Here is a 25,969-nt window from a genome sequence, read left to right on the forward strand (position 1 = left end):
ATGAGGACCACACAGTTGTCTTTCGTTGTTCTTTCTGCGTCTTCTCTCGCTAATGCACTCGCTTATCCACCTGGCATTTACAAACGCGCGGCGCCTCCCGCAACTCTCCCTCACGGCTACACCTACAAGGGCTGCTATGTGTATGATAACCCGTGAGAAAGGCTTCTGAACAAAACTCAAAGTGCTGACCAAACAATAGCGATGTCGGCCGAACAATCTCTGATGCCACCACGGCAAATGGGCAGATGAGCAACGATGCCTGCACAACGTACTGCTACAACAAGGGTTTCTCCTACGCTGGTACCGAGTACTACAATGAATGCTACTGCGGTAATGCCTTGGCCAAGGACGGTGTTCTCGCCAACGAGGCCGACTGCTCAACGCCATGCAGCGGAAACGCTACTCAGCCTTGTGGAGGCCCCAACCGACTGTCGTTATATCAGACGTCCCTCATTTTGGGCCCCTCTGTCAACCCCGGTGTTGGCGACTGGAGCAGCATTGGGTGCTACTCGTGAGTTGAATACTGCCTCGACGACTTCAAGACCACACAATTGACAAGACCAATAGAGAGGGAACCACTGGCCGTGCTCTTACGTACGGAATCGGAAGCATTCCTGGTGGCGAGATGACCGTTGCCAAGTGCACTGCTGCTTGCGCTAATGCTAACTTCATCCTCGCTGGTGTCGAATACTCTGGCGAATGCTGTAAGTTCTCCTTGCGCTTGTGATTCTCATAGTAAATCGTTAACACTTTTGCTACCAGTCTGTGGCAGCACCATCTCCAACGGCGGTGCCCCTGCCGTCGATGGCTGCAACATGCTCTGCAACGGCAACTCTTCTGAGTATTGTGGTGGCCCCAACCGTTTGAATGTCTACGACTTCCAGCACCAGTACAAGCCTCTTCCCACCTCAACATCTACCCCTGCGCCAACAGGTGCTTCGACCTCCAGCTCAAGCACCAGCACTTCCTCGAGCACTGCTGTTTCCTCTTCCAGCAGCGTCATTTCCTCGTCCAGCAGCGCAGTCTCCTCGTCCAGCAGCGCAGTCTCCTCGTCCAGCAGCGTGGTTTCCTCATCTAGCAGTGTTGTATCTTCTTCCAGCACTGTTGTCTCTTCCAGTTCTTCCTCCAGCAGCTCCGCGACCCCCACCCCGACTGGCCCCAGTCAACCCGCGACTGTCGGTGTTTGGAAGTGGTATGGCTGCCAGACTGAAGCTACCAACGCCCGTGCTCTCAGCGCGAAGACAACCGCTTCTGACGACATGACTTTGGAGAAGTGTGCTGCTTTCTGCGATGGAAACACCTTCTTCGGTGTCGAATACTCTCGCGAGTGCTGGTGTGGTAACTCGTTTGCCGCTGGCTCAGTCGCTGCTCCGTCTCGCCAGTGCTCCATGAAGTGCATGGGCAACCAGTTCCAGTACTGCGGAGAGGGCAATCGCCTTTCTGTCTACACCATTGGAAGCGCAACTCAGTCTTCGTCCTCATCCTCGTCAGCTTCATCTTCAACTGTCAGTGGCTCAGTGACTGGTGCCGCTTCATCTACCAGCTCTACAGCAGCTCCCACTGCCACTGGGTTCCCCACTGGCTGGACTAACCAGGGCTGCTGGGTCGACAACCTGAAAGGCCGCATTCTTCCCAACCAGCTTCAAGACGACCCGGCAATGACCCTCGCTTCCTGCGCCAAGGCCTGTTCCGATGCCGGTTACACTGTCGCTGGTGCCGAGTATCACACTCAGTGCTTCTGCGGTAACGCCATCTACAACGGCGGTGCTGTGGCATCTGACCCGACATCCTGCAACACTGCCTGTGGAGGTAAGGCCTCCGAAATGTGCGGTGGCGGTAATCGTATGACCATCATCTCCAAGGGCACTCCTCAGACATACGCTCCGCCCGTTCCCCAGAGAAGCGGCTTCAACGGAAGCTGGACCTACCAGGGCTGTGTTCAGGACAATGTCGGAGCTCAGCCTAACCCGCGTACCTTCTACTGGCAGAACCTGTTTCCCGGTACCATGACGGCCGGTATGTGCTTGGACAGGTGCGCCGAGTACGGATACATGGCAGCCGGACTCGAGTATGGTGAAGAATGCTACTGTGGTGACCCTGCCAACATCGTCACCCAGAAGGCCGCCTTTGTCGACGACTCTGAGTGCAACATTGTTTGCCCTGGAAACCGCAGCTCCATCTGCGGTGGTGGTGCTCGCCTCTCGACCTACTTCTGGACTGGCACTACGCCTCTCTACTCATGGAACTTCGGTACCGATGCTGCCAGTGCCGGTGTCTACGAGAACCTTATTGGCGGTGTGACCATTCCCCTGATGACGATGGAGACCATCACCGGCAAAGTTTCCTTCCTCGAGAAGTTCGGCACTGGCCCGCCCAACTCTACCGGCGCTTACGAGCTCGACCTTTCCCTCGTCCCGGATATCAGCAAAGCCTGGAGAGAGATGCACGTCAAGACCGACATCTTCTGCTCTGCCGGCATCACCCTTCCTGACAAGGCTGGTCGTCAGCTCAACATTGGTGGATGGTCTGGTGATTCTACCTACGGCGTCCGCCTGTACTGGCCCGATGGCAAGCCTGGAACCCCTGGCACCAATGACTGGCAGGAGGATGTTACCAACCTCCGCCTGCAGGATGGCCGCTGGTATCCCTCTGCTATGATCATGGCCAACGGTTCCATCTTCGTCATCGGTGGTGAGGAGGGATCCAACGGCCGCGCTGTGCCCACCATCGAGCTTCTACCCAGCACTGGCACTAAGCCCTTGTACATGGATTGGCTCGCGCGCACCGATCCCAACAACCTGTATCCCTTCGTTGCCGTTCTCCCCAGTAAGGACATCTTCGTTGCGTACTGGAACGAGGCTAGAATTCTTGACCACGTCACCTTCAACACCAAGACGATTCTCCCCAACATCCCTGGTGCTGTCAACAACCCCAAGGGCGGTCGCACTTATCCTCTTGAGGGAACTGGTATTCTTCTTCCCCAGCACGCTCCCTACACAGACCCGCTTGGCGTTCTCATCTGCGGTGGTTCTACCGAGGGTCCTGCTACTGCCATGGACAACTGCGTTTCCATTGAGCCCGAAGGCACCAACCCTAAGTGGGTGATTGAGCGTATGCCCTCGCGTCGTGTCATGTCCTGCATTGCCCCCCTTCCTGATGGAACTTACCTCATCAACAACGGTGCTCAGCACGGTGTTGCTGGGTTCGGTCTCGCCAACGACCCCAACCTCAATGCTCTTCTGTACGACCCCTCGAAGAAGATTGGCCAGCGCATCACAGTCATGGCCAACACCACCATTGCCCGCCTTTACCACTCTGAGTCCATCACTCTTCTTGACGGTCGCGTTCTCGTCAGTGGTTCTGACCCCGAAGATGGCGTCAACCCCCAGGAGTACCGTGTCGAGGTCTTCAAGCCTCCTTACCTCACCTCCGGCAAGACTCGCCCTACCTTCACCATCGCCAACACGGACTGGACCTACGGCCAGCAGATCTCTGTCAGCCTTGGCCACGCCCCCCTTAACGGCGACATCACGGTCTCCCTCCTCGGTGCTGTGGGATCGACGCACGGTAACTCGATGGGTGCTCGCACTCTCTTCCCCGCTGTCACCTGCGGGCCTACCACCTGCACCGTCACAGCACCTCCCAACGCCGGTATCGCCCCTCCGGGCTGGTACCAGTTCTTCGTCCTCGACGGCGGCATTCCCGCTGTCGGTGTCTATGTCCGCATCGGTGGCGATCCCGCCAGCCTGGGCAACTGGCCCCAAGTCTCCGGCTTCAAGGTGCCTGGTGTCTAAAAGCCACATCTTTCCAACATTCAAAGCGTCATTTATTCCCAACTAGACTTGAGCTTTGTGTCCCAGGAGCTCTTTTCATTTTACCCGACTATTTTCACAAGCGATATCCCAAACTTTCTCTTCTTCTCTCCTTCTCTCGGGCATCTTCTTTCTTTTAGACCTAGGGATAAAAACACGTGTCTGATCACATACAGACATACACACACACAGTCACTATGGCGAAATATGATTTGGGAGTTTATTTTCGTTATTCAAAGGGAATACAGATACTCATGACGATGTCCATCAAGGACTTGGGTAAATCTCCTACAACGACGAGGCCACACTTGGCATTTCTGCAGACTAGTTTTAGTATATAATTATAATCATTTAAAATTCACCATCGTGTGGCACCCCGTTGGATGTGATGTGCTCTCGTGACTTTGTTCCCAGGCTACAAAGTGCATAAATTGTGGCATCCATCAAATGCAACCTTGATAGAAGTTCTGTAAGGAATGAGCTGCTATTGAGGCTGAATCTGGCCCGAATCTTGCAAGCTAGGCATTGAGTTAGACCCCTCCAACTCCTGTTAGGCTAGTCTGAGGACTTAGTGCTACGTTATTGTGGTCAAACGGAGCGTTTATCGGAGCAAAACCCCGACGGACGAGGAAGATCAACTCACCGCTACTCACCGCACTAGAAAAAGAGCTGAACGACCGAATCCCGAAAAGTGTCTCCGTCCTGCATACTATAGCGAGTTACATGGGGAGATAATAATACACTCACCATCTCTAGACTGAGTCTCGATTCTCTTTCATTCATGCATGTCTTCGGATCTGACAAAGACTCCCATGTACGTAGTATGATTCCGTCAACAAGAATTGTGGAAACGGATACTCCATAAGAAGGGCCCCCCGTCTTCCTTTCTCCACCCAATGGATTCCCCCCCGGTTTCCTTCCCTGTGTCTGCATTTGAGGTTACAGCGGTGAATGGAGAAGGGAAACAATGATTCCAAAAGATGACCAAAAATTCCCAAAGCAGGGATCGACGTATTACATACATGGCTGGTACATCCGTACATCCAGCCAGCTAGCCAAGTTTCGTCTTCGCTGTTTCCAGACGGTCTGAGACAATGTGGAGAGATAATTTCGTTTTGTTTACGTACCGTTTGGGAATATACTATTTGGTAAAGTCGGTAGACACGTCTGAGAGCTGGGCGAGGAGCTCGGTATGAGGAGGCGGGAGAGAGGGAGAGGTACGGATACATTGTGTAAGGTACAGACAGGAAGATTCCACATGCATTGCATACATCTCCACCTTCTCACATGAGGAGCAGTCAGCCCGCCTGCCCGCCCAATCATGGTGAAGCTTGGCAAGCGCCCCGTTGACAAACCGTTTGACTTCACTTCGTCTCTTATATTTTTTTGGACTAAATGATCTTTGAGAACCGACGTTTACCGGAGGGTATAGGTCAGGGACCTGTATCTTTTTTTTTCTTTCCTCAGGGGCCAGTCAGAGTCAACGTCCGAATGAGGCCACTTTGCCCCTGCTGGCCAGCTCCGTACCAGACGATGGGTAGGTGTACTTACACGAGGCTCTGGATATGTGTAGAGTAAACTTGAGACTCTCTCTTGAACGAACTGAAGGCTTGCTTAATTGATATGTAGTCTTTGTGAAGTCCCCTGCTTTCTAGGGGACCATGGTTCTCTGTGCAGTTGATATGTATCTCATCCATGATCTGTCTTCAGTCTAGAGATGCAAAATATGCGGCCTAAATCCCCTTCTCTCCCTTTTGTAAAAGTCGTGAAACCGTCGTAAATTCATCAGTCGCCTCGGCGCAGTAGACGATATGCAATCCACACCTCGCAGCACTCTCAAGAAAGCCTTCCCACTCCCGCAGTCAAGATGCCAGGTCACGGGGGTGAATGCCTCCTCTCAGCCCTCACCTTCAAGCCGTAATCTGCTGCGCACCATACACCATACCCCCAGCATGCACACCAGCCCCCTCATCAACATCCATCTCCCACTCCAGCTCCGGAACGCCCACCTGCTCCATAACCCTCGCCACCACACTCTCAAACGCATCCCGCTCAATGATGGCCCCAAAGTGAATACAATCCACCACCCCGCTAAACTCCCTCTTGAGCGCCTCAATCACGTTTCCGCGCATCAGCGCCGCGGCCCCGTACCGCGCCGCGAGCTCGAACCACGCCTGCACGGGTGTGAGCTCGATGTCGCCCGGGTTCAGCGTCTTGGCGAGGGCCAGCAGGGACTTCAGAGATAGAGAGGATCCCGCGCCGGTGTCGGCTTGCCATGTGTGCGAGACGGTGGAGGCCTCGCCGCGGCGGATGGTGCGGTAGACGCGGGCGGGGGCGGAGGACATGCAGAGGGTCGAGGCCATCATTGTGTGGCCCGAGGCGGCCTTGCAGGTGTCGCCGTGGGCGGGGAATTGGCGGGGGTGGAAGTGGTTCCAGCAGATGTGTTCCATGCTGTGTGTAAAGAGAGGTTAGTTAGTAAAATTACAGCGACGATGATTGCTGGAGGGGGGGGGGGGGGATAGTTTTTGTGGCAACATACGCGAGAATGAGGTTGATGGCAATGATCTCCTGTTCCGCAGACAGCTGATCTGCTGACGGCGGCTGGGACTGGGTATATGTGATCGCGGCCGACGGCGACGAGATCTGGAAGCACGGCGTGCCGAGGGCGTCGTCCTTGCGCATCGTGACTGTGACCTCGCCCATGTTGACGTCCGCAAAGAGGCCGACCGGCGGATACGGATCGTAGTCCAGCGTCTGAGGTTGATATGCCACCACCTGGGATTCTTCGCCCGGGGGAGCAGCCGCCGAGTACTGTGCTTGTTGGTCCTCTGACTGCTGGGAAAGTTGTCGTTGTGCCGGGACGGCAGGTAATTGCTGCTGTTGCTGCTGTTGCTGCTGGACCACCGCCGGCGCCATCGACACTCCTTCCGGCACCGCCACGGGCTCCTGCGACCCGCGGATCCGCACTTCGCTGACGACGACGCTCTCGCCCTTTGCGCTTTCAGGAGGTACCGCGAATCCTCTTGCGGTGAGGGCGCCCCTCATGTTCTCGTTCTCGCGGCGGAAGGCGAGGACCTCCTTCTCGGCGGCGGCGATCATATCCCTGAACTTGCAGACGTCGAGCTCGAGCTGCTTGATGTAGTTGGCCTTGCGGGTGCGGTGCTGGATCTGGGCCTTGCGGACCTGCTGGCGGCGAAGCTTGGCCTTCTCTTTGGCCTTTTCTGCGGACGTGAGGCCGGGTGTTGTTGATTCTGCTGGAGTTGGGGGTTGGACTATATTAGTTCTCTAGTCTGGTCTGGAGTTGCATGATTTTTCTCAAGTGATGGGTTTCCCACGTGGGAGAAAGAAATAGGGAGGGAAAGAGTATATAAGCATATGAGAATGGGAGCCAAGGCGGGAGCTTGGACGTAGACATGAGGAATCTGGGAATGTAGATGATCGTAAAGGTGGCATGGGTATTTCGTATATGGGTCCAGGTGTGGATGTAAGTGAAGTGAGGGTGGTTAAGGTACGGGTAGGATAGTCTCCGAACAGGGAATGGATGATTCCAGGAGCCAAGCCTCGTCTAGACGTGATTCGCGGGGGTCCATGACCAGCGGTGTGTGCCGCATCGGGCAACCGTCGAGCCGGGAGACGTTGGAATCAAGTCGGGAAGGAGAGATGCCAGGACACCAGCTCTCATCCCCCGGCATTGCTCGTGCGGCTTTTCCAGAAACCAACATGGGAAACGTGGTTCATTGGGTAATGGCCCATGGGCATAGCTAGTTTGGTAGGGCAGGCCGAGCAAGCAAGCAAGCAAGCAGCGGTTGTGGTCGGTTCGCGGATCCCCCCAATCCACCACACCAACTTCGGACTTCTTAGCGGCGGGAAGGGGCCTAACGCCACAAGAGGGTTCGGGTGTGATGTGGGTGGCATGATGATGAGGAATCATGAGGAATCCGGCATGGGGTTGACATAGCATAACTCACAAAGCCCATCCCCATCCCTATTCCCATCCTGCCATCCACCACTTCTGGATCATGGATTGTCGGCTTCTGGTCCCCTTCATCCCCATGTATTTCTCTCTGAGACATCCATGGACACTGATTATGGGGAAGGTGACCGGTTCCACACAAGGTCACTGAAACCACCAACATGATGGATGCGATTCACCAGGATCCTGGCGGTGCACTCGTCGATCGGGGACGGGGACGGGCGGGCGAACGGGCGGGCCACGATGTTACAGGGAAGGACAGGTATGGAACACCAAAAAACAAGCAACGAAGGTGTGTGGAATCATGAAGGCCGAGAGAGGGAGGTGGATATGTGAATCAAAAACGGGCGGGAGGAGAATAGGAAAATAAAAATAAGAAATGGGACGAGCGCATGTGGAATCAAAGATAAGACGGGATGAAGGGAAAGACAACTCCTGACACTTGTCATCGCAACTTTGCAACACACAGAATTTTACAAAACCGAACATCATCAGGATGAAGAAAACAACACAAATTACTCACGAGAACCCTGCAGTTCCTGATCTCCTCCTCCCGACACCTGCTGCGATTGGTGATCCAACGGCGACGACGACGATTGATGATGGTAAGGCGGCCCCTCGTTCACGAACTGCACCCTCCCGGCCCTTTCGCTCTCCTTCTCTTCTCTCCAGTACTCCTCGAAGCCGGCTCGACTGTCGCCGCTCGTTGACCTGTCATATTGCTGCCGTTGCTGCTGCTGGCCCTGGTGTTGGTTGAGGTGCTGCCCCTCCCCCGCCCTCACCGAAGCCTCGTGCTGCAGCCGCACCTGATTGTCCGCCATTACCGCGACACGCCGTGAAGAATTGCAATTGAGATGAGCTGGGCGCTGCAACTTCACCGCCGACGATGGGAGATGTGTGGTGTCGGTCGGCGTTCTTTGGTGGATTGGTGAGATGTGAGTGAGTGAGTGAGTGCGTGAGGTGAGTTGAGTGATGAGATGAGAGGTGCGATGAGCGGGGTGACGTTTGGTGTCGATGACTTCCGATTTGATCGATCGCTCACCAAAAAAAAGTGTCGTCACGTTTTTTCCCTCTCTCGTTTGCAGATAATTAGGTGGAAATGTTCCCACCGGTTCGGAGCGGATTTTCAAAACTATGGGAAGGGGCAGCCCGTGAGAGGATTTCGTCCGCCTTAAAGATGGGCGAATTCCAAATTCCCATGGGCGCCTTTTTCTTTTCTTCTGCCCGCCTTCGGGGGGAGAGGAGACCCTCATTCTCCTCCTCTTCATCAGCGCACCTCCGCAAGAGCAGGAGGAAAGGGCCCAGAGAATGGAGATAGAGAGAGCGCCAGAGCCAGCTAAACTTCTTCGCTGTTGGCAGGGACCGCCGGAGCGCCGCAGCGTACGGAGTACAGCACTACCTACCTACACAGCACAGGAAACCGCCCCTCCTCCCGGGATTCTCAGGGATTCTGGGGCTTGTTCATCCGTCTGCCGGGCGGCACAGTGGCATGCCAAGGGAACTAACCGACAGGCCTGAGGGGAGAGGGAAGCGAGGTGAGGGACGGCGCTTATCCAATTGAGGGACAAGTGGCCGATCACCTCACGTGCCTGGCGCCTAACACCGTACCATTTTACCGTGGGGGAGGGAGGCAGTGTCACCTCAGCTGCAATCTCGATAGAATCTAAGAATTTGAGTTGCCTTGATAAGATCTTACTAAGGTACTGCACATCCATCCATCCCTTTGCGTCTTTTCAAATCAGATTCAAATTGTTACAACGATTTGTCACTGATGAGGGAGGGCAGCGAGAAACGAAAGGAATGGTAGCGGCTGAAAGGCTGAAGCGCTGAGAAACAAGTCTTGACAATGATTTGGTTTTCATTATACTGGCAGCGACCTTGTTGCGGGTTGACGAAAGCTAGGTATCTCTTTCTCATCTTTCTCACACCCACTATTCGTAGAGCGGTTCAGAAGTTTTGCTTCTTTAACATCTTCGACATGATCTGCTTCCAGAAATCTTTCCACCACTTTCCAACATCTCAAATCTCTTCGTCGTCTTCTTCACCCCCAAACGCCTTGCGGGAATCATGTAATCAATGCCAAATTGGCCCAAATTCGCTTTTACTTTTTTGTGACCACCCAACGCCGTATGAATGCATTTGATCTGCCCCGCCTCACTCACGGAACCCGCTTCAGTCGTCGTCTTCGTCCTCGCTGGCGGTAGCAGTGTCTTCCTCAACGTCTGTCTCCGGAACGTTCTCCTCGTCGTCGTCTTCGCTGTCACTGTCGGCCGTCATATTAAGACCCGGGATAGCCTGGTAGTGTACGTAATCGTTCTGGACCCACCGCTTGCTCACGGGCAGCTGGTAAGGGTCGAACGGGAAATAGGGGTCAAGCTGGTATGCTTCCTCGTCTTGCGCTCCCGAGCCCGTATCTCGGAGTGCGCCGCCTGTGCCGTAGGTGTCTGATACAAATTGTGACAGTCTGATCCGCTTGTTCTCCTCGACACGCGGGAAGATGTACATGAGACCGAGCTTGTGTGATAGTGTCGCAAACTCCTCGACAATAGCCGGTGCGCAGATCTTGAGAGGATTCATCTTGCAGTATACGCTGGCAGAGAGCTCTTCTCTCATCCCTTGCATCCATTCCAGCTCGTGACCAAGATACGATGCGGGGTCCTCTGGGTCGACAAATTCTGGTGTGGACACGATCAAGTCGCGCCAGCGGAAGCAGAACATGTACAGCGCGGCCTGTACTTGTGCGTAGTAGATCTGGTGTCTTCTCAGATCTGGTCCTCGGGCGTCCGCGTCGTGCTTGAGGCGGTAGATTTGCATCTGCTTGAGCAACAGCGCAAAGACTGTGCGCACCAGGTCAGACGGCACGTGGGCGCCTCGCGCCATGAATCCGGCAAGGTATGTTGCCGCTGCTTGACGAACAAAGCTCGGTCGGTTTTGCGAACCAAAAATGTGCATCAAGCTGCCGACAAAGGTGTCGCGCAGGCGAGCTGACATTTGGCCAAAGTGGAAAAGGAGGAACTGGGTATGACGGGACTTGTACGTTGGCAGCACGATTTTTCCAAATGATTGAACGAGCAAGGCATATCGCTCCCATGCTTGATCCGAATCGGGATTTTCGAAGAGGGGTGTGTAGTGGGCAAACAGCGTATCGAGGATAGCATCTAGCTTTTCAACGTTGCCCTTGACCACGCGAATCTTTTCTTCATTGTCATCAAAGTCGGAATCATCGCTGTCAACGGACTCGTCATCGCTGTCCTCGTCCGAAGCTTCCTCATCGCCCTCCCATGAGCCAGTATCCAATGACTTGCTGAGCGCGTAGGCAACTGATGCCGTAAGGTCGTCGTCGAGGTCGTCGAGATCCGTCTGCATCTGGACATCAATCTTAACCAGTCGTGACAGCAGCACGTCGACAATTTCGAGGTCCAAATCTCCCGCGTATTCCTTCAACCTCAGAAGGTTGTTGACGTAGGCAACGAACATTTTTTTCGGGTCGTCATCGAAGGGAAACTTGGTTTCGAGGAGGCCGCGGAGAACAGGTGTGGCGGCGGGGAACATTTGAAGAATGTACTGAAGGCCGGTGTGTAGCCTTTCGCGCATCGTTGCTCGGCTAACGGTGGGAAAATCGGCGACGCTCCACTCTGATTGTCTAGAGTGAGAGAACTTTTCGACGATCATGGACAAGACATGCGTCAGATAGGATCCCTGGGCACTGACGAGAGCGGCCAGGAACTGGATGTACACCTTGAAGAAGTCCTCGTCGCGGCCCAACCACGAGACCTGCAAGACGGTCTTCACGAGGCCATTGCAAGCCTTGTTCTTCAGCAGCGGCACGCAGCTGGTCAGCGCCAGAACGTAGCCCTTGAGCTCTTGGGGCTTGAGCGTATCCTCATCTTCTCCGGCGACGGGTGGCAGGTATCGCTGCTTGTCGTTGGCGAAAATCTCCTTGAGCATGTCGTAGTCCTCGTCCTCGCCCATGAGGTGCTCCTCCAGTGCCTTCCTCACTTCCGAGTTGACCTCGTCCATTGAGCGACTGCCAAACTCGAAGACGCGGTTTTTCATTTCGTTGATGAGGACTTTCCGCCTCTTTGTCGGGCTCGAGGGCGGGTCATCGAACTCGATTTCGTCAGCTTTCCTCCGGCCGAGGACTGTCGTTTGACGCAAGATGCTTTTTATGGGCGTCGCCGTTCTCGGTGGTGGACCAGACCGGTGTCTGGAGATGGGGGTGAAAGGACGCATGAGAATGGGTTGTTTGTGGTGGCCGAGGCTCTGTGCTCTCGCCTTCGTCTTCCCTCTCTTTCTTCCGGCGGCTCAGGCTCGAGGTCAGATCTTCACAGTGGTCGGCGGTTGGCAATTCTCATTGAAGGGTCACTGTGTGGCGCGAGGATCTGCAGGGAAAGTCGTTATGCATGTCTCGCTCTCTTGCGACAATGTGGAATCGTTTCGAATTATTGTCCTCGAAAGAACGTGTTGGTTTCTGGACGTTGTTGTGTCGGCCGACCGAAATTATTTCGTGGTACGGTGGCGGTTGGTTGCCTGGTAAAGTTTCTAGTTCGGCGTGAGCTGCCGCCGACGCTTTTTTTCGTCGAGTGGGCTGCCCGCCGTTCTGTTTGGCTGCGAAGGGGGGAAAATTTTGAGACTGGAGGGGCTGCGCACGTGCCTCGTTCAACCTGGACTTGGGCTGGTGGGCTGCCCCCAGGCTCAGTCTTTCAGAGCACTCAAGACCCCTGGAATTCGTCTGGACCGTGCACTCTCGGTAATGGAACAATGACGGGAGCTTGGTGGAATCTAAGTGGCGGCCAAGATACTGGGGAACCTTGAAGCCTATGACGACGTCCTTTGAGCTTCTTATTGGATATCTATTTCAACATACCTTGGATGCCTACTTTACACACCTCACAGTATGAAGAAGTTGGATGATCAAGGCAGCCAGCAGCTATAGCCTGACCGCGCTGCACAAGATCAAACATTAGATGACAATGGAGCCCATGTGCCTCGTTCGTTTGCGCGACGGAAGTGGAATAACAAGCTATCTGAAGTGCTGTAGCTACCAGTGCTTTGGAGATACGGCCCGGGTCCGTTTCCAAAAGCTTCGATGCTTGCTGAACTGCTCTCTGCCGATGCTTCAAAACCACTGATTGGTTGAGCATGGCTTACTGAATCGCAACGCCATTGGGGGGAATCTATCAAATAGACAATTGAGTCAAAGAAAAGACGAACCCCCTCCACTCCACACTTTTGGGTTAACCGTTCCGCTCCCCTTCCCATATCTGACTCCTGAGGCCCTCATATACAACCATGTGCCCCGTTTCCATCCATGGCCAGGTAGTCTGAGACCCCCTGCCTCCGTACTTATACAGACTTGAACAAATGTCCAGGCGTCCTTCATTCGTCGGGCTTGGTCGCCGTCAAGTCGCAACTAGTACATATATGTCGAGATGGGGGAAAAAAAAAAGATAAAATCGCCCTTTCAAAACACTATCCAGCCGTCTCAGGTGTGAATCACATTACTGGTAGCCGTCGGCACCGCCGGTACCATTGTGCCCTGTCTGCGCGCCGTACATGTAGCCCTGAGCGTCGGCGGTGCCATCTCCTTGCTGGCCTCCGAGGACGCTGTTTTGTGGCTCGGCTTGGAAACTTCCTGCTCCGGTTGGCGGGTTGGCGCCGTAGCCACTGCTGCCTGGACGGTGGGAGGTTTCTCCCCTGTTGGACTGGGATTGCTGCTGGAATCGTCAGTTGAGCTCATTAGTCCTGTTTAGAAGTTGATGACGGCAGAGTTCTGAGCCGAAATATAGACTATACATACTTCTCTGTATTTCGAGAGGTAGATCTTGAGGGCCTCTGCGTAATTCTCGAACCCCAAAGAAGTCATGGCGAATAGAATGTCTTCTCCGTTAACCGTCTTTCTCTTCTCCTGATGACACTTCTCCGAGGCTGTGATAGGTCAGATATCTCTTCAGTCTCGTTGCCCCTAAACTCGGGGAGAGCAGCGGTTAGGAATTGCACTTACCCTCACTCGTGATGAACGAGATGAACTCGCTGACGCATTCCTGCATGCATTCTTTCGCTTCCTTGGCGATCTTTGCGTTTTCAGGGAGCGCATTCTTCATGATGCGGGCGACTGGAGCAAAGTTTCGTATATTAGCGTCAAGTTCATCGTACTTCTCACCGCCGGAAGCACCTGTTATTTCTGGCGACTTTGGTGACGATTCGTGAGACATTGATCCCTTCTAGCCCTGCGCTGCCGTCTTTGGTGATGTTTTGGTTGACTATTTCGCAACCAACGTCAAAGAACAGCGAGTGGAAGCGGAGAGCAAGCAAGCAGACCGGCCAATCCAGTTCACAGACCATAGTCATAGCAACCGCAAGCAAACACAAAGCCTCAGGTCAAGCATCGTCGTCGTCGTAGTCGTCGCCGGCTTCTTGATTTCGTTGGGGAAGGGGATCTGGCTTACCATTGGCTATGGGCAACCAGCGGTCCTGCTCCTTGACCTCGAACTCATAGGTGAGTCCACCGGACTGTGGGTCTTGAGCCTCGTTCATTTGTTCCTCTTCCGGTGATTGTACACCTTGGTCGACATCCTTGGGAGGAGATTGGGGGGAGTCCGACATATTTGGCTACCTGCAGCGGCTGCTGGCGTTCTTGTAATTTGCTTGGGCTCTTGCAGCTCGCACACACGACGGGCTTAGGATGATGTGTTCCCTGACACGTTGCAGGTCCGTAGGGCTTGCAAGTCTGGCGGCTTAGCTGCAGAAAGTGTGCGTCAATCCTGTCCTGGACAGGATTACTTTTACTCGCGATCCCCTGGCAGGCCCTGTCTTGACTTCAGGCTATGACGGATCTTCCTGGGGTGGCCTGTATGCTGCCTTGCCCGAGTTGAGTTTGGCGACAGAGACTTGAAAAAAAGCGGGATGAGGGTGGCTGCGTTTGCGGGTCCCACAGGAATGGCCAACGTCTAGTCCAAGGAGAGGGTAGCGTCGAACTGGCAAAGACGTTTCTCGATCGCCCTGCTGCAGCTGTGGATATGCGCAGTCCTCCGGGTTGGTGCTCAAAGCTCGGCGCGGGTTTGACCTGTAAGGCGGAAGGTAGATGGGGTTTGCGAGTCGCGATGGGGGTGGGTGAAGTTGGGTCGAATCAGGTATCCTCAAGGCGAAGAGAGGTAAGGTACTTGTGTGAGCTTTTCGGGGCGGAGGTGCGGAGCGCTGCGTCGAAGAGGCGCGTGGGCAGCCGGTCCGTTGCTGGTACAGTACGGATTTTCGCGTGTCGTTGCAACTTTTGGCGGAGCTTTGGGCGCGCAAAGAGTCGACCTATGGTTACACACCGGTCGACCGGACGGGAGAGCCGTGATAGGGGAATCAAAAGGTAACAGCTGCAAAAGCGCGTCAGAGAAAAGCTTCGCTTGACCCGAACAGGACGGAGAGTGAGAGAGAGGGACGGGAAACGGGGCGTGAGAGGAGTGGGAAGAGGCCGAGCAGTGAAGGACCTAAGCACTCAACGCGCGCGTTGTGTGTGGTTGTGTGTGCGTGTGGTGTGTGTGGTTGGGGGGAAACATGGGAGAGGGGCCAGCAAGTGCCGTCGACAAGGGGTTGTAGAATTCTTTTCCTTACATGAATTTGGGGTGTCTGAGTTGTTCGATCGAGGTCGTAGTAGACCCTAACAATGCGCCTTGAATGGAGGATACACCTGTACTTGTTGATGGCTGCAAGAACGTGGGGTTGGTGCAGAAGGGAGAAATGGAGGGAAAGTGGGCAATGAAGGTGCGGTCAACAAGAGGCCGGCGCATTAAACACAATAACAAGGCCAAAGTCCCTCAAAGTCGCGCTGCCCACCAGCCGTTTTATCGATAACGTGATGAGTACTTCTGAAATGTATTCATTCAACACCACATTTGCAAGTACCTGTCAGCTCCATGTCGTCCTCCAAGGTTTAGCGCGGTACCTGGACCCCCCATCCATCTGACCCTCTTCCCTAACACCACGCGGCTGAGGGGATGCGCTCCGAACCTGGAAGCTGCGACTGGTTTTCGCATACTCCATTTTATTTACGGTTTACCAAGCTCACGCGCTCGGATGTCAGTTTGGGCGTCTGTCAGTCTGACGACATCTTCGACCCTGCAAAACCCCCCGTCAGACCACGAGGCATCCGAGATCAAAGATCAAAACTACCCTCCGGAAGCTAAGAATCCGTCGTCTACCAGCACCACCACGGGATCGACGAAAGGTACAAGAAAGGCAACTCATACTTACCTCTCCCATCCCTTCCGATACTCCTGCCTAGCAAAATTTGATGTGTCATTGCATGCATTCATGCTGTATCAACACGGACGCTGGTCATCCTGCCCGTCCTCCCGTATATGAGCGGTGTACGGATGGGCTGCGCAAAGCCACTTCACTAAGCTCAGAGGAGGGTAGCAAGCACGGCTACCTTGCCTTTCACCGGCCCATGGCAGACGCCAAGCGGGTGCATGAAGCACAACCGACATAACGGGACGGAAGTATGATGTGAGCTTCTGTTCTTGCAAGTCTGCTGATGATACCTTTGATCTTGAGGTGGGGAAACCAAAGACGTCCGCTCAAGAGCATCGGTAAGCTCTATCGCGCGGGCCCATGCCCATCGCCCTCAACAGGTGTCATCAAAAAGAAAGATGCAGCTGGCGCAACACGATAGTTACTTATACCGATGTGGATTCATCGGCCGTGCGACTTGTGGCAGTTTGGGTAGCTCATCCGTTGCGACAAGACCGAGTGGGAGGGCGAGGGCGCCGGCTGATTTGACAATGGCACCGTCTGGAGTAAACAAGCCGTCGAACCTGTCAGCTGTATTTCTCAACATCGCCCCCAACCAGACCGTGTCAGGCACGAGAAGGCTGACGGCAGCCTAAGCAAGCGCCCTGGATGACGACCGCTTGGGCCGAAACGTGCACCTTGGTTGGCTCGTACAGCTACTTTCCTCTTCGGGCGGGATAACTCTGAAGAGGGGCCTCTTGAATGGGCCATTCGAGATACACGCACACAAGGCTGCGCAACATGACGTCCAATGATGTCTCTTTCGCTTCGCAAGAGACGAGAGAGAGCCCGGTTGACGTTGGTTGCCCTGGGTACACCAGCCAGACGTGCAACTCAACTACCACCTTTAGGAGGAAGAAAGTCGCGGAGAAATTCTTCCAATCTGTCTCAAGGAGGCGCCGGTCACCAATCGGCGGCCCATCGCCTTACAGTACGCCCGACCCTGCATGCAGCGCTGCAACAGACAACCGCCAACTCAGCCAGTCACCCTCATCGAAGTTGGGCTCCTCTGCTCTGTCGGGAGCCAATAACCCTTTATTTGGATTGGGCTCGGATTGGACGATGCCTGCCGCAACAAAAATGAAGGACCACCACCAAAAACTCCTGCGATGCAGTGATGCGCTGACCTTCCATTCTTGTTTTCCACGACCCTAGTCCGGATGATGCGGTTCCTACCCCTCCTTTTCCCACTCATCATGGCGAGAGGGGTACGCAGTATGTATACCGTATCAGTATCCGTTCGCACTTCGGCCTTCCCTCGCCGTTGCGGGTGATTTCATGTCACAGGCGAAAGGGTTGCATGTGTTGGCTGCACTGCTTCTCACCCCAGAGCTGGTGACAACTCAGAGCCACATTTTGTGTCGACCCTGGTCTCTTACAGCAGCGCCGAGGGGTACCGGTCTGGTCTCTCTGCGTGAGCCATCAAGCTGTTTAACTGCCCGACGCCAGCATCGGGGAATCGGGCAATGTCGTCGCTGTGTCAATTTCGACTGTCAAGTCCTGCGCCCTGTCTACAACTCAATATGACCATTCCTCGACATCATCCGAGGCCTGGGTACGGCCATGCATTACTAGGTCTAGGCGGTCGTCAATAATCCACTGCTTGTGTCCGCGACCATGTCCGTATTTGGTTGTCTATGATGTTGCCAACCCACTTACTAAATGCGATTTCGTACTTGTACCTACAGGACGCATGCGACTATGAGGAAACTCCATGGAAGAGCGAGGCGGATCCAGACCACTGGTTGCCTCCCGCATCTACTTAGCCCACAGCTGACCACGGATCAGGGCCAAATCGTGCCGCTCGTTGGGCATTAGCTCGACCAAGCATGATATCACGGCTGTAGGAACCCTCAGAACGGGAACATCAGTCGATCACCGCAGACCTCACGTTTCATCACTTGGCACTTTACGAATCGGATGACCGCCCTCTGCCCATTAGACAGATAAGCTCCATATACGCACACGCGGTAAAGCTTCTGACGTCTGGCCAGGCTCCAACTCGTCGCCAGTCACCATGGGCCGGTCCGCCTCCGCTCCGTGGTGCCTTCTCTCCCGAGTGGCAGACAAATTTCAAGTGTTTAGCGTCATTCTTTCGAAAGAGACGATGTGAGCTAATAGGTAGGCATTGGTCTCGTAGCCCCGGAAAAAGGAGGCTTTCAGACGCGAGCGAACTGCCGTCAGGTTGTCAGAGGCCACACGCAGCACACCTTTTCGTCACTAGGCCGCATGACAGGCAGCCAGTAAGCACGCCTCGCCAGTTGGGTCGATCTCAGCCAGCCATCTTGAATCGCCAGATGTGCCAATGATCTTTTCTCAGTGGTCTGCCAGTCTGACGACCTTTGCAAGTACGATCTTGTTGGGCACTGAAACGCGGTTACCGCCGTTATCCCTATTGCTTCTGAATGTCTCACAAGTCTACGACGTCGAACAACGCATTGCTGCCACTGCGTGGTCTTCATGTCTCTATTTTCCTGAGGCTGAGATGTATTGCTGGGTTGGCTTCCTCCCCTCATCGTAGCATCAACCCATGGGTATATTCGATGCCGCCTCATTTTGGACGCCTTTGATGTTCGCATAACGATTTTGCTGTCCCTTGTGCTCTTCTCAGTAGAGGCCGCAACTAGAACGCCTGATCAAGAACACACGACGAAAAAGCTGTCTTTTGTTCCCCGTCCAAATCACCCGTTCCGTCGATCTATGTGCACCGAGCAGACCGAAAGGCCGTCGTCATCAGTCTGTTGCACAAAGACTATCGAAGTCAACGTCGCAGACCAACATTATGGTGATCCAAACCCAATGTTCCTAAATCTCAGTTCTGGACAACCTGAACATTGTTCTTCTTCTATCATTCCACATTCGTCAGTAATCGTTTACAACCCAGTGACCTCATAGCAAGGGGGAAAGTAAAAGGAGCAACGTCTCTTGCATCCAACACGAACCTTCCACTTCTCCAGCTCGTCCTGTTTAGCCTTGTACTGCTTGACAAGGTCCTCCAGGACCTTCTTCAGACCTTCCGAGTTGGTCGTCAGGGCGGGCATGACGTCCTTGACCGTCTGCTCCATGAGGACCCCGTTGATGAGGCGGAAGCACTTCCGGTCCTCGGATAGCGGTTGCAGGGTCTCTAGGACGAGCCTGTGTAAAACGAGTCAAGGTTAGAATAAGAATGGTTCATTTTGCATGGGAGGCGGTGTGCCGGGGAGAGAGGGAACGAGGGGGAAGGCGGGAGGGGGGGGGGGGGTTCATCAAGGGTTCGTCATTTGAGTTTCTGAAGGAATGAAGAGTGAAGAGCGGTGTGATGAGGGCGAACAGTTGGCGGAGGGCCATGCCGGAGTGAGTTCCGGTTTGAGAACGAGAAAGGGAGAGAAAATCCATCATGTGCCTATACCACCCCTTTCCTTGGACGACGCAGGGTTCACGATCTCATCCAGGGCATGGGTGACGGCCTTTCTCTGTCTCTCAATATTGCGAAGGCGCCGTGAGGGAATAAGATGAAGTGAAGATAAGGAAGACTCGGAAGAGGAAGAGAAAGACGCACTTGTGTTCTTCGGCTTCTTGCTCTACATCGCCAATCTTTTGCGCAATCTGTTGCAGGGTGTTCTTGTAGACGCCATACTGCGTTTGCAGGTCTAGGAAAAAGCAGGTTAGCAAAACCATGGCGGGGTTATTCTTCCAAGAGTAACATCTCCTTTCCCCCCTCGGCGGTCGAGGAATGGCGAGTGAGTCAACTAACCTTGCTGCTTCTTCTGGCTCACTTGGGCCGCCATCGTGAAGTCAAGTCTATGAGAGATGAATGGCCGGGGTTGATAAGACCTCGTTGAAGAAAGTAAGGTAGGTACAATGCAGGGCTATGAATCTTACAGTGAGGGAGCGAACGGACAAGCCTGAGGTAATCGACCCTCCCCTCCACCACCGCGCGTGAGCAGTGACCAACTGTGGGATGGAAGTTCTAGAAGGGTATTCGATGTGGCCCGAGCTTTTGCCGCGCTCTCTCCGGATACCTCACAGGTGACTGACTGACTGAGAACACCCCGAAAATGCACAAAGCCCGGCGCGCCGCCTGCTGCCCCACCGAACCGAAGTGGTCTTATCCAATCCCTCGCAGGCCAATTCCCAATCTTCTATCGCATAGGAAACTCACCGGGAATTTCCTCTGGCGCATCTACAATCGTGATCACAAAGCAAACACCGACGGCGAACAAACTCTTCCTCCCACGACAGTTTGACAACCCTTCCCTTGACTTGACCTTTCTCAATTCCGTAAACAACCCACGAAGCCAAATCAAAAATGCATCCTCACCTGCACACCAAGGACAACTTCGGTAAGTCACCAACATATGCATCCGTCATGATTTCCATCCGCGCCCCTCCTCCTCCCTCTCGCCTTTGGGTCATTCAAACCCCGTCGCATTGCCACATTCTCCCCCCTTTACCCCCTGGATATCGTACCAACCACGAGAAAGCATCCATACTAACCGCTTTCCTCCTGCGAAACAGAGTGCGAAGACATCATGGTCGCCCTCGAAGAGTGCCACGCAAAGGGCTTCATGTTCAAGTCCCTCGGTGGCTGCAACGACGCAAAGGACAAGGTCAGCGAGTGCCTCCGCGGCGCGCGCGCAAGGCGCACCGAGGCTAACCGGGCTGCTGCGAGGGCCAAGAGGGAGGAGCGCGAGAACCGGATAAAGGAGCTCAACAAGTCGCTCGGTCTCGATTAGACTGCGGAGCCAAATCACAGAAGCAGACGACCGACAAACGACCGAATCGTTTTTCTGACCTAGACGACTGGTGGACAGGTCGGCAGCAAGGGGGAAAAACACGAATTGTATTATACTACGAACACTCGCAACTACATTGATTTTTTGGCGACGGCATCTGGGTCGGGACGGAATACCAAAAATAACATGAGCGATCTAATGGTTTGGGGCATCCTATGAGGGAGCAAGAGATTGTACCATAGATTATACTCGATCGATGTTCTCACGTCAGCAGAGACAAAAAAGAAATACGACAAAATTCTTGGATAATTTGTATTCCTACAAAACAACACCCATACTCTTCTCATCCTTCAGCAATCCTACAACTCCTCCCAAACACTCGTTCCCTTCACAACGTGCGACGGAACTCGTTGCCAAAGGTGAAGAGACCAAAGACAGACAGCACACTGAGGAGGATCGGCACGGGCTTGCGGAGGCGGATGGCGCGGGGGATGGCGGAGCCACCGAGGACCGCCGAGGCGAGCAGACTCAGCTCGACGCCGTAGGGCTCGCGGTTCTGGATGCGGTAGCCGCCGAGGCCGTCTGCGTAAGTTCGGGTTAGCTCACTCATGTTGCCAACCTACTGAAGCTACTTATGCGACAACGCGGGGCAGGAGATGGATGCTGTGAAGCGGGTGGAGGGGGGATGTTGAGAGATGTAGGAAAGGGGATGATGGCGCGGTGGAATTATGCGTACAGAGAAGACCGACGCTGACTCCGGCGACGATGGACGGGACGGACTTTGTCCGGGCGTAGCCGGCGATGCCGCCTCCGGCCGTCAATACGGCCAGGGCGAAGGAGGGGACGGAGAGGTCAGAGGACTGCGCATGTTGTCTTTTGTTAGCTTTACGTTCTTATGCGAAGGAGACAAGTCATCGTACCATTTTGGAGTGATTTGTTTGGGAGAAATTACTGGGAATACAAATTCAATCGATGTCGGATTGCGATTGAGATGAATTGAAGTGAGAATTAATAAGATAGTTCCTTGGTGAGCAGAGGTGAGGAAGTTCCGTTGTTTGCTTGCTTCGGTGCCTCGGGAAGTCAAAGCTTCGGCCTCCCACCCACTCAAAAAAGGAACAGCTTCTGGGAAAGCTGCTGGATGATCTCATCCATCGACGTGACCCTGACTAATCACGACATTTCCCAGGGGCACGCCGCAGCGGGAGTCGTCAGGGACCACCACTGGACTGCTACCCCAGATTCGTGGCTTGGCAACGCTCTTGCTCATGCGTACAAGGCCACACCAGCCACATCTATCACCTGACGCCCTGTGGCTTCAAGCTTTCGTGTCCTCCAGAGCTCCCCCCCAGCTCTCAATTGTACTGGTGACCGCAGTACGTACGCAGCAATCGAGACAATCTGGAAGGAGACATTTCCTCAACTCTTCGGTTCACCACCCACCCGAACCCCGAATTTCCTCTCAAAGTACCGCCAAACTCTCCCCTCCCATCCCCCCCGATTCCGACGATCAAAATCCCCAATAATGGCGCCCAAGCGAACCGCCTCCTCCCAAAAAGCAGCACCTGCTACTGCCGCTCCCGCAGTCCACCACCCCGAGCCGCCCACCTCGCCCGCGGGACCGACCGCCGCCGCCGCGATCCCGGGCACGATGACCTCGCAGCCCAAGGCCGTACCCATCACCATGACCCCCAAGAGCACCGGCAGCGGCAGCGGCGCCCAGAACTGGGACCAGGTCCTGGCCAACATTTACAACCACTACGTCAAGAGCACGCCGCAGCGCACCAAGCTGATTGACGTCTTCATGGCCTTCTTGGTCGTTGTTGGCGCGCTGCAGTTCTTGTACTGCGTGGTTGCTGGAAACTACGTATGTCTTTTCTTACATCTTACCCTCTCAATTGGTTGGAGGCTTCTTGCCTCTTGGAAATCACAGATGGGGATTATTTGTACAGTTATGGCTTGAGGAAGGAACCTTGGTGGATTATCATATGGAAACCTACGGAAGAACAACTGCTAACGTCATGATGCGAAACAGCCCTTCAACGCCTTCCTCTCCGGTTTCTCTGCCACCGTCGGCCAATTCGTCCTCACTGGTAAGACAAAATCATGGCAGCACACTTGACAATCGCTAACTTTAGTCGTCTAGCATCCTTGCGCATCCAGACCACCGAGGCCAACAAGTCCGACTTCCCCTCCGTATCACCTGAGAGGTATGCCAGTTTCCTTCTCCCTCTCCTCAGTCGCAAAAAACCACGAACAGAAGACAACGACTACAGAGACTAACACAACAATGACAGAGCTTTTGCCGACTACGTCGCGTGCAGTCTGATTCTGCACTTCTTCTGCGTCAACTTCATAAACTAAGAGCACGTACCAGATGGAAGGAACAGGAGACAAGTTTTTTTATCTTCAGTCAGGACAAGAAAAGGGGGTGTCCGTCCTCAAGGCCAAAGACTGAGGTTCGAAATAGGGTGGATAGACCAATTGGTGATGAAGCATCAGCGCAACAATATCACAATCGCATGAGCATGCGGAACGAACAAAGCAATGTACATTATTTGAGCAGGCGTTGCATCACAGCACGGTAGATGTCAGAGAAGAAAAAAAAAAAGTGCAATTCTGGGAATCATCATCACAGTGGACTCCAAACTTCTAGTTCTATAATCCTGACACCCACCCACCAGCCTCAGCTTCCCAACCCCTTCTCTATCACTCAGCACCCCCGGCCGCAGGCTGATCCCTCGGTGGTCCTGTCGAACCAGCTCTAGGCGGCGGCGGCGGTCCCCCCATCTTCGGAGGCGGCGCAACAGGGGTACCCCTCCCGCTGGGCGCATTATCCGCCTCCCTGCTCTTCTTCTCCTCCTCCTTGAAGTAGTCGTCCATAAAGTTATTGTTCCCGCCGTGATGCCTCTCCTTCTTCTTCCTCGTCGTCGCCGTGCCCGCAGGAGGCGGCGGCGCCGCGGCACCCGCGTCCATCATTTGCGCAGGGACCAAGAAGTCACCCCCTGTCGGAGGAGGAGGAGGTGCGCCGAGACCAGGCGTGGCGGGCGAGAAAAGATTCTGCTGCACCTCGCCTACGGGGCCCGCGTTCCCGTACAGCGCGGCGGCCGGGTCGGCCTTCTCCCCGCCAGCGTCGAACATCATCTCGCCCGGCGCGTCGACGGGCTCGTTCAGCGGCGCAGGTAACCTGTGCAGCGCACCGTAGCCCAGCACGCACCCGAGCGCGCCTTCGCCACCCCACTCGCGCGTCGGCTGGATCGTCACCTCGCGCGTGACGTCGTACTCGTTGTTGTACACGTACAGGCGCAGCGGGCGACCGATATGGTCCTCGACGAGCTCGCTTAGCCCGCCCTCGCCGTGGAGGGCGCCCTCGGGGCTGCCGAGAATGTAGTCGCCGTAGGGGAGGAGGCCCGCGCCGTCGGCGGGGGAGTTTGCGGCCACGTCGAGGACGTGCCAGATGTTGGCGGCGACGGCGAGGGGGGTCCACTGCAGGGAGAGGCCGAGGGAGGCGGTGTCGTGGGGGACGAGGGCGTGGAGCTCGCGAGTGCGTTGGCCCTTTGCGGACCAGAGGCCTAGGGAGACGGAGCCGCCTGCGCAGTTGCGGACTTCTTGGGCGAAGAGGCTTGGGTCGGGGTTGTCCTGGTGTGGAGGGGCGGCTTGTTAGTGTTTTGTGTCTGAGATGGGATGTATACTAGGTCGCGAAGATTACGTACGATGGGCCGGCCATTGATACCGATGATGAAGTCAAACCAAGGCTCGACGTTGAGTTCGAGATTCGTGTTGCGAAGCACCTGGAAACCGAAGGAGCCCTGGTTATTCTGCTGGGTTGGTTGCTGCCCGTCCAGGCGGGACATGAAGCGGTTCAGCGCATTGAACATGGTGATGCGCTCGACGCTCGAGCTGAGTTATCTTCTTGTGTCGTGTTGTGTTTGTTGAGAACGGGAATTTCGGTATGTAAGCTCGAGATCGGTAAGTATTGAGGTCTGTGGTGGCTATTTACTCGGTGTTTGTCGTTGCGAGCATTCCATTCGTTCCTACTTGGAACAAGCTGTCATCCAAGGTCCCCCGTCAGCCTTGCAGATGATCCAAGCTTCTTCCCACACTAGTGGGGTCACCAAGTGGGACCTGACTTTTTAGCTTCCTTTTGCTTCAGCCTCGTTCATCTCATTTTCCATCACTGGGCGACTTTCTCTTATAAGTCTCAACATGTGATATTGTCTCGATGGGTCTGATCAACTAGACTCTTAATCCATAGAAATCTTCCTGTTAACAAAGGGAACTGGGATTGACTTTACCTTCCACTTATGCATCACCACCAAAATGAAGGCGGCCACCAGACTCCCCCTAACGGATGAGTGCCATCACTACAAGTCCAAAGCAGAAGTGCCTTGGGATCTTCAAAAGCAAGCCAAACCCTCTCCTTTCGATCAAAGATCACATCGCAACAGAAGCTAATCAGATATCTAGATACTTTTCCCAGCGCTACTCCCTCTTCTCCTGGTACGACGAGGGCGTCTACCTCACAGATAGCGCCTGGTTCGGCGTGACCCCCGAACCCGTCGCAAACCAAGTAGCAAACGAAATGTACCACACCGACGCCTCAAAACGCGTCCTCGTCGACATCTTCGGTGGCGCCGGCGGCAACACCATCGCCTTCGCCCTCTCGGCCCGCTGGGACCGCGTCATCTCCATCGAGCGCGACGCCGCCACCCTGGCGTGCGCCCAGCACAACGCAGAGCTGTACGAGGTCGCGGAGTACATCACCTGGATCCACGGGGACTGCTTCGACTACCTCCGCAAGCTGAGGGAGAGCCCCGAGGAGCTGAGCGAGGAGTTGAGGGTGGACATGGCCGAGACGGTGGTCTTTGCTTCGCCGCCTTGGGGTGGACCGGGGTACCGGACCGCCGAGGTGTTTGATCTGAGCAAGATGGAACCGTATAATCTGGACGACCTGCACGAGGCCTGCAAACCCATGGATCATGCGCTGTATCTCCCTCGAACAAGTGATCTGAGACAGGTGGCGAAATTAGCCCCGGAGGGGGAGAAGCTTGAAGTAGTGCAGTATTGCATGGAAGGGGCGAGTAAGGCAATGGTGGCATTCATACCGGGAACGTTGAGTACAACACAATCAAAACCGTAATGAACATTTCTTCTTGTTCTAGCTCTTTCACTAAGGGCCACACTCTAACACA

General features: G+C 54.6%; 10 protein-coding genes across 10 annotated transcripts; 4 read left to right on the top strand and 6 right to left on the bottom strand.

Moving 5' to 3' along the window:
• Positions 1–3,794, top strand: CTAM01_00460 (WSC domain-containing protein; the record flags this gene model as incomplete). The annotated part of the gene is made up of 4 exons (XM_060516511.1): positions 1–140; positions 200–511; positions 568–704; positions 763–3,794. The coding sequence occupies 4 exons, from the start codon at positions 1–3 to the stop codon at positions 3,792–3,794; spliced, it is 3,621 nt and encodes a 1,206-aa protein (XP_060389137.1).
• A 1,928-nt stretch (positions 3,795–5,722) lies between these two features.
• CTAM01_00461 (uncharacterized protein) lies at positions 5,723–8,606 on the bottom strand (the record flags this gene model as incomplete). Its single annotated transcript, XM_060516512.1, has 3 exons — positions 5,723–6,263; positions 6,352–7,066; positions 8,309–8,606. The coding sequence occupies 3 exons, from the start codon at positions 8,604–8,606 to the stop codon at positions 5,723–5,725; spliced, it is 1,554 nt and encodes a 517-aa protein (XP_060389138.1).
• A 1,351-nt stretch (positions 8,607–9,957) lies between these two features.
• CTAM01_00462 (RNA polymerase I specific transcription initiation factor RRN3) lies at positions 9,958–12,018 on the bottom strand (the record flags this gene model as incomplete). The annotated part of the gene is made up of 1 exon (XM_060516513.1): positions 9,958–12,018. One exon carries the CDS (start codon positions 12,016–12,018, stop codon positions 9,958–9,960), a length of 2,061 nt encoding a protein of 686 aa, XP_060389139.1.
• A 1,268-nt stretch (positions 12,019–13,286) lies between these two features.
• CTAM01_00463 (histone-like transcription factor and archaeal histone) lies at positions 13,287–14,391 on the bottom strand (the record flags this gene model as incomplete). Its single annotated transcript, XM_060516514.1, has 4 exons — positions 13,287–13,499; positions 13,586–13,713; positions 13,790–13,900; positions 14,235–14,391. 4 exons carry the CDS (start codon positions 14,389–14,391, stop codon positions 13,287–13,289), a joined length of 609 nt encoding a protein of 202 aa, XP_060389140.1.
• Positions 14,392–18,877: 4,486 nt separating this feature from the next.
• CTAM01_00464 (prefoldin subunit) lies at positions 18,878–19,832 on the bottom strand (the record flags this gene model as incomplete). The annotated part of the gene is made up of 4 exons (XM_060516515.1): positions 18,878–18,910; positions 19,008–19,200; positions 19,604–19,694; positions 19,799–19,832. The coding sequence occupies 4 exons, from the start codon at positions 19,830–19,832 to the stop codon at positions 18,878–18,880; spliced, it is 351 nt and encodes a 116-aa protein (XP_060389141.1).
• Positions 19,833–20,353: 521 nt separating this feature from the next.
• CTAM01_00465 (uncharacterized protein) lies at positions 20,354–20,780 on the top strand (the record flags this gene model as incomplete). Its single annotated transcript, XM_060516516.1, has 2 exons — positions 20,354–20,387; positions 20,563–20,780. 2 exons carry the CDS (start codon positions 20,354–20,356, stop codon positions 20,778–20,780), a joined length of 252 nt encoding a protein of 83 aa, XP_060389142.1.
• Positions 20,781–21,168: 388 nt separating this feature from the next.
• CTAM01_00466 (uncharacterized protein) lies at positions 21,169–21,703 on the bottom strand (the record flags this gene model as incomplete). The annotated part of the gene is made up of 3 exons (XM_060516517.1): positions 21,169–21,362; positions 21,517–21,640; positions 21,701–21,703. The coding sequence occupies 3 exons, from the start codon at positions 21,701–21,703 to the stop codon at positions 21,169–21,171; spliced, it is 321 nt and encodes a 106-aa protein (XP_060389143.1).
• Positions 21,704–22,155: 452 nt separating this feature from the next.
• CTAM01_00467 (DAD family protein) lies at positions 22,156–23,141 on the top strand (the record flags this gene model as incomplete). Its single annotated transcript, XM_060516518.1, has 4 exons — positions 22,156–22,644; positions 22,813–22,870; positions 22,924–22,987; positions 23,075–23,141. Coding segments are annotated over 4 exons (678 nt in total), but the record flags the coding sequence as incomplete, so codon positions are not given.
• A 345-nt stretch (positions 23,142–23,486) lies between these two features.
• On the bottom strand, positions 23,487–24,655 carry CTAM01_00468 (GRASP55/65 family protein; the record flags this gene model as incomplete). Its single annotated transcript, XM_060516519.1, has 2 exons — positions 23,487–24,416; positions 24,491–24,655. 2 exons carry the CDS (start codon positions 24,653–24,655, stop codon positions 23,487–23,489), a joined length of 1,095 nt encoding a protein of 364 aa, XP_060389145.1.
• A 442-nt stretch (positions 24,656–25,097) lies between these two features.
• Positions 25,098–25,917, top strand: CTAM01_00469 (RNA cap guanine-N2 methyltransferase; the record flags this gene model as incomplete). The annotated part of the gene is made up of 2 exons (XM_060516520.1): positions 25,098–25,160; positions 25,258–25,917. The coding sequence occupies 2 exons, from the start codon at positions 25,098–25,100 to the stop codon at positions 25,915–25,917; spliced, it is 723 nt and encodes a 240-aa protein (XP_060389146.1).
• Between the last annotated feature and the right edge of the window lie 52 nt (positions 25,918–25,969).

This window comes from Colletotrichum tamarilloi, assembly GCF_030869305.1.
Source record: "Colletotrichum tamarilloi strain Tom-12 chromosome Unknown Scaffold_1.1, whole genome shotgun sequence".
Lineage (NCBI taxonomy): Eukaryota > Fungi > Ascomycota > Sordariomycetes > Glomerellales > Glomerellaceae > Colletotrichum > Colletotrichum tamarilloi.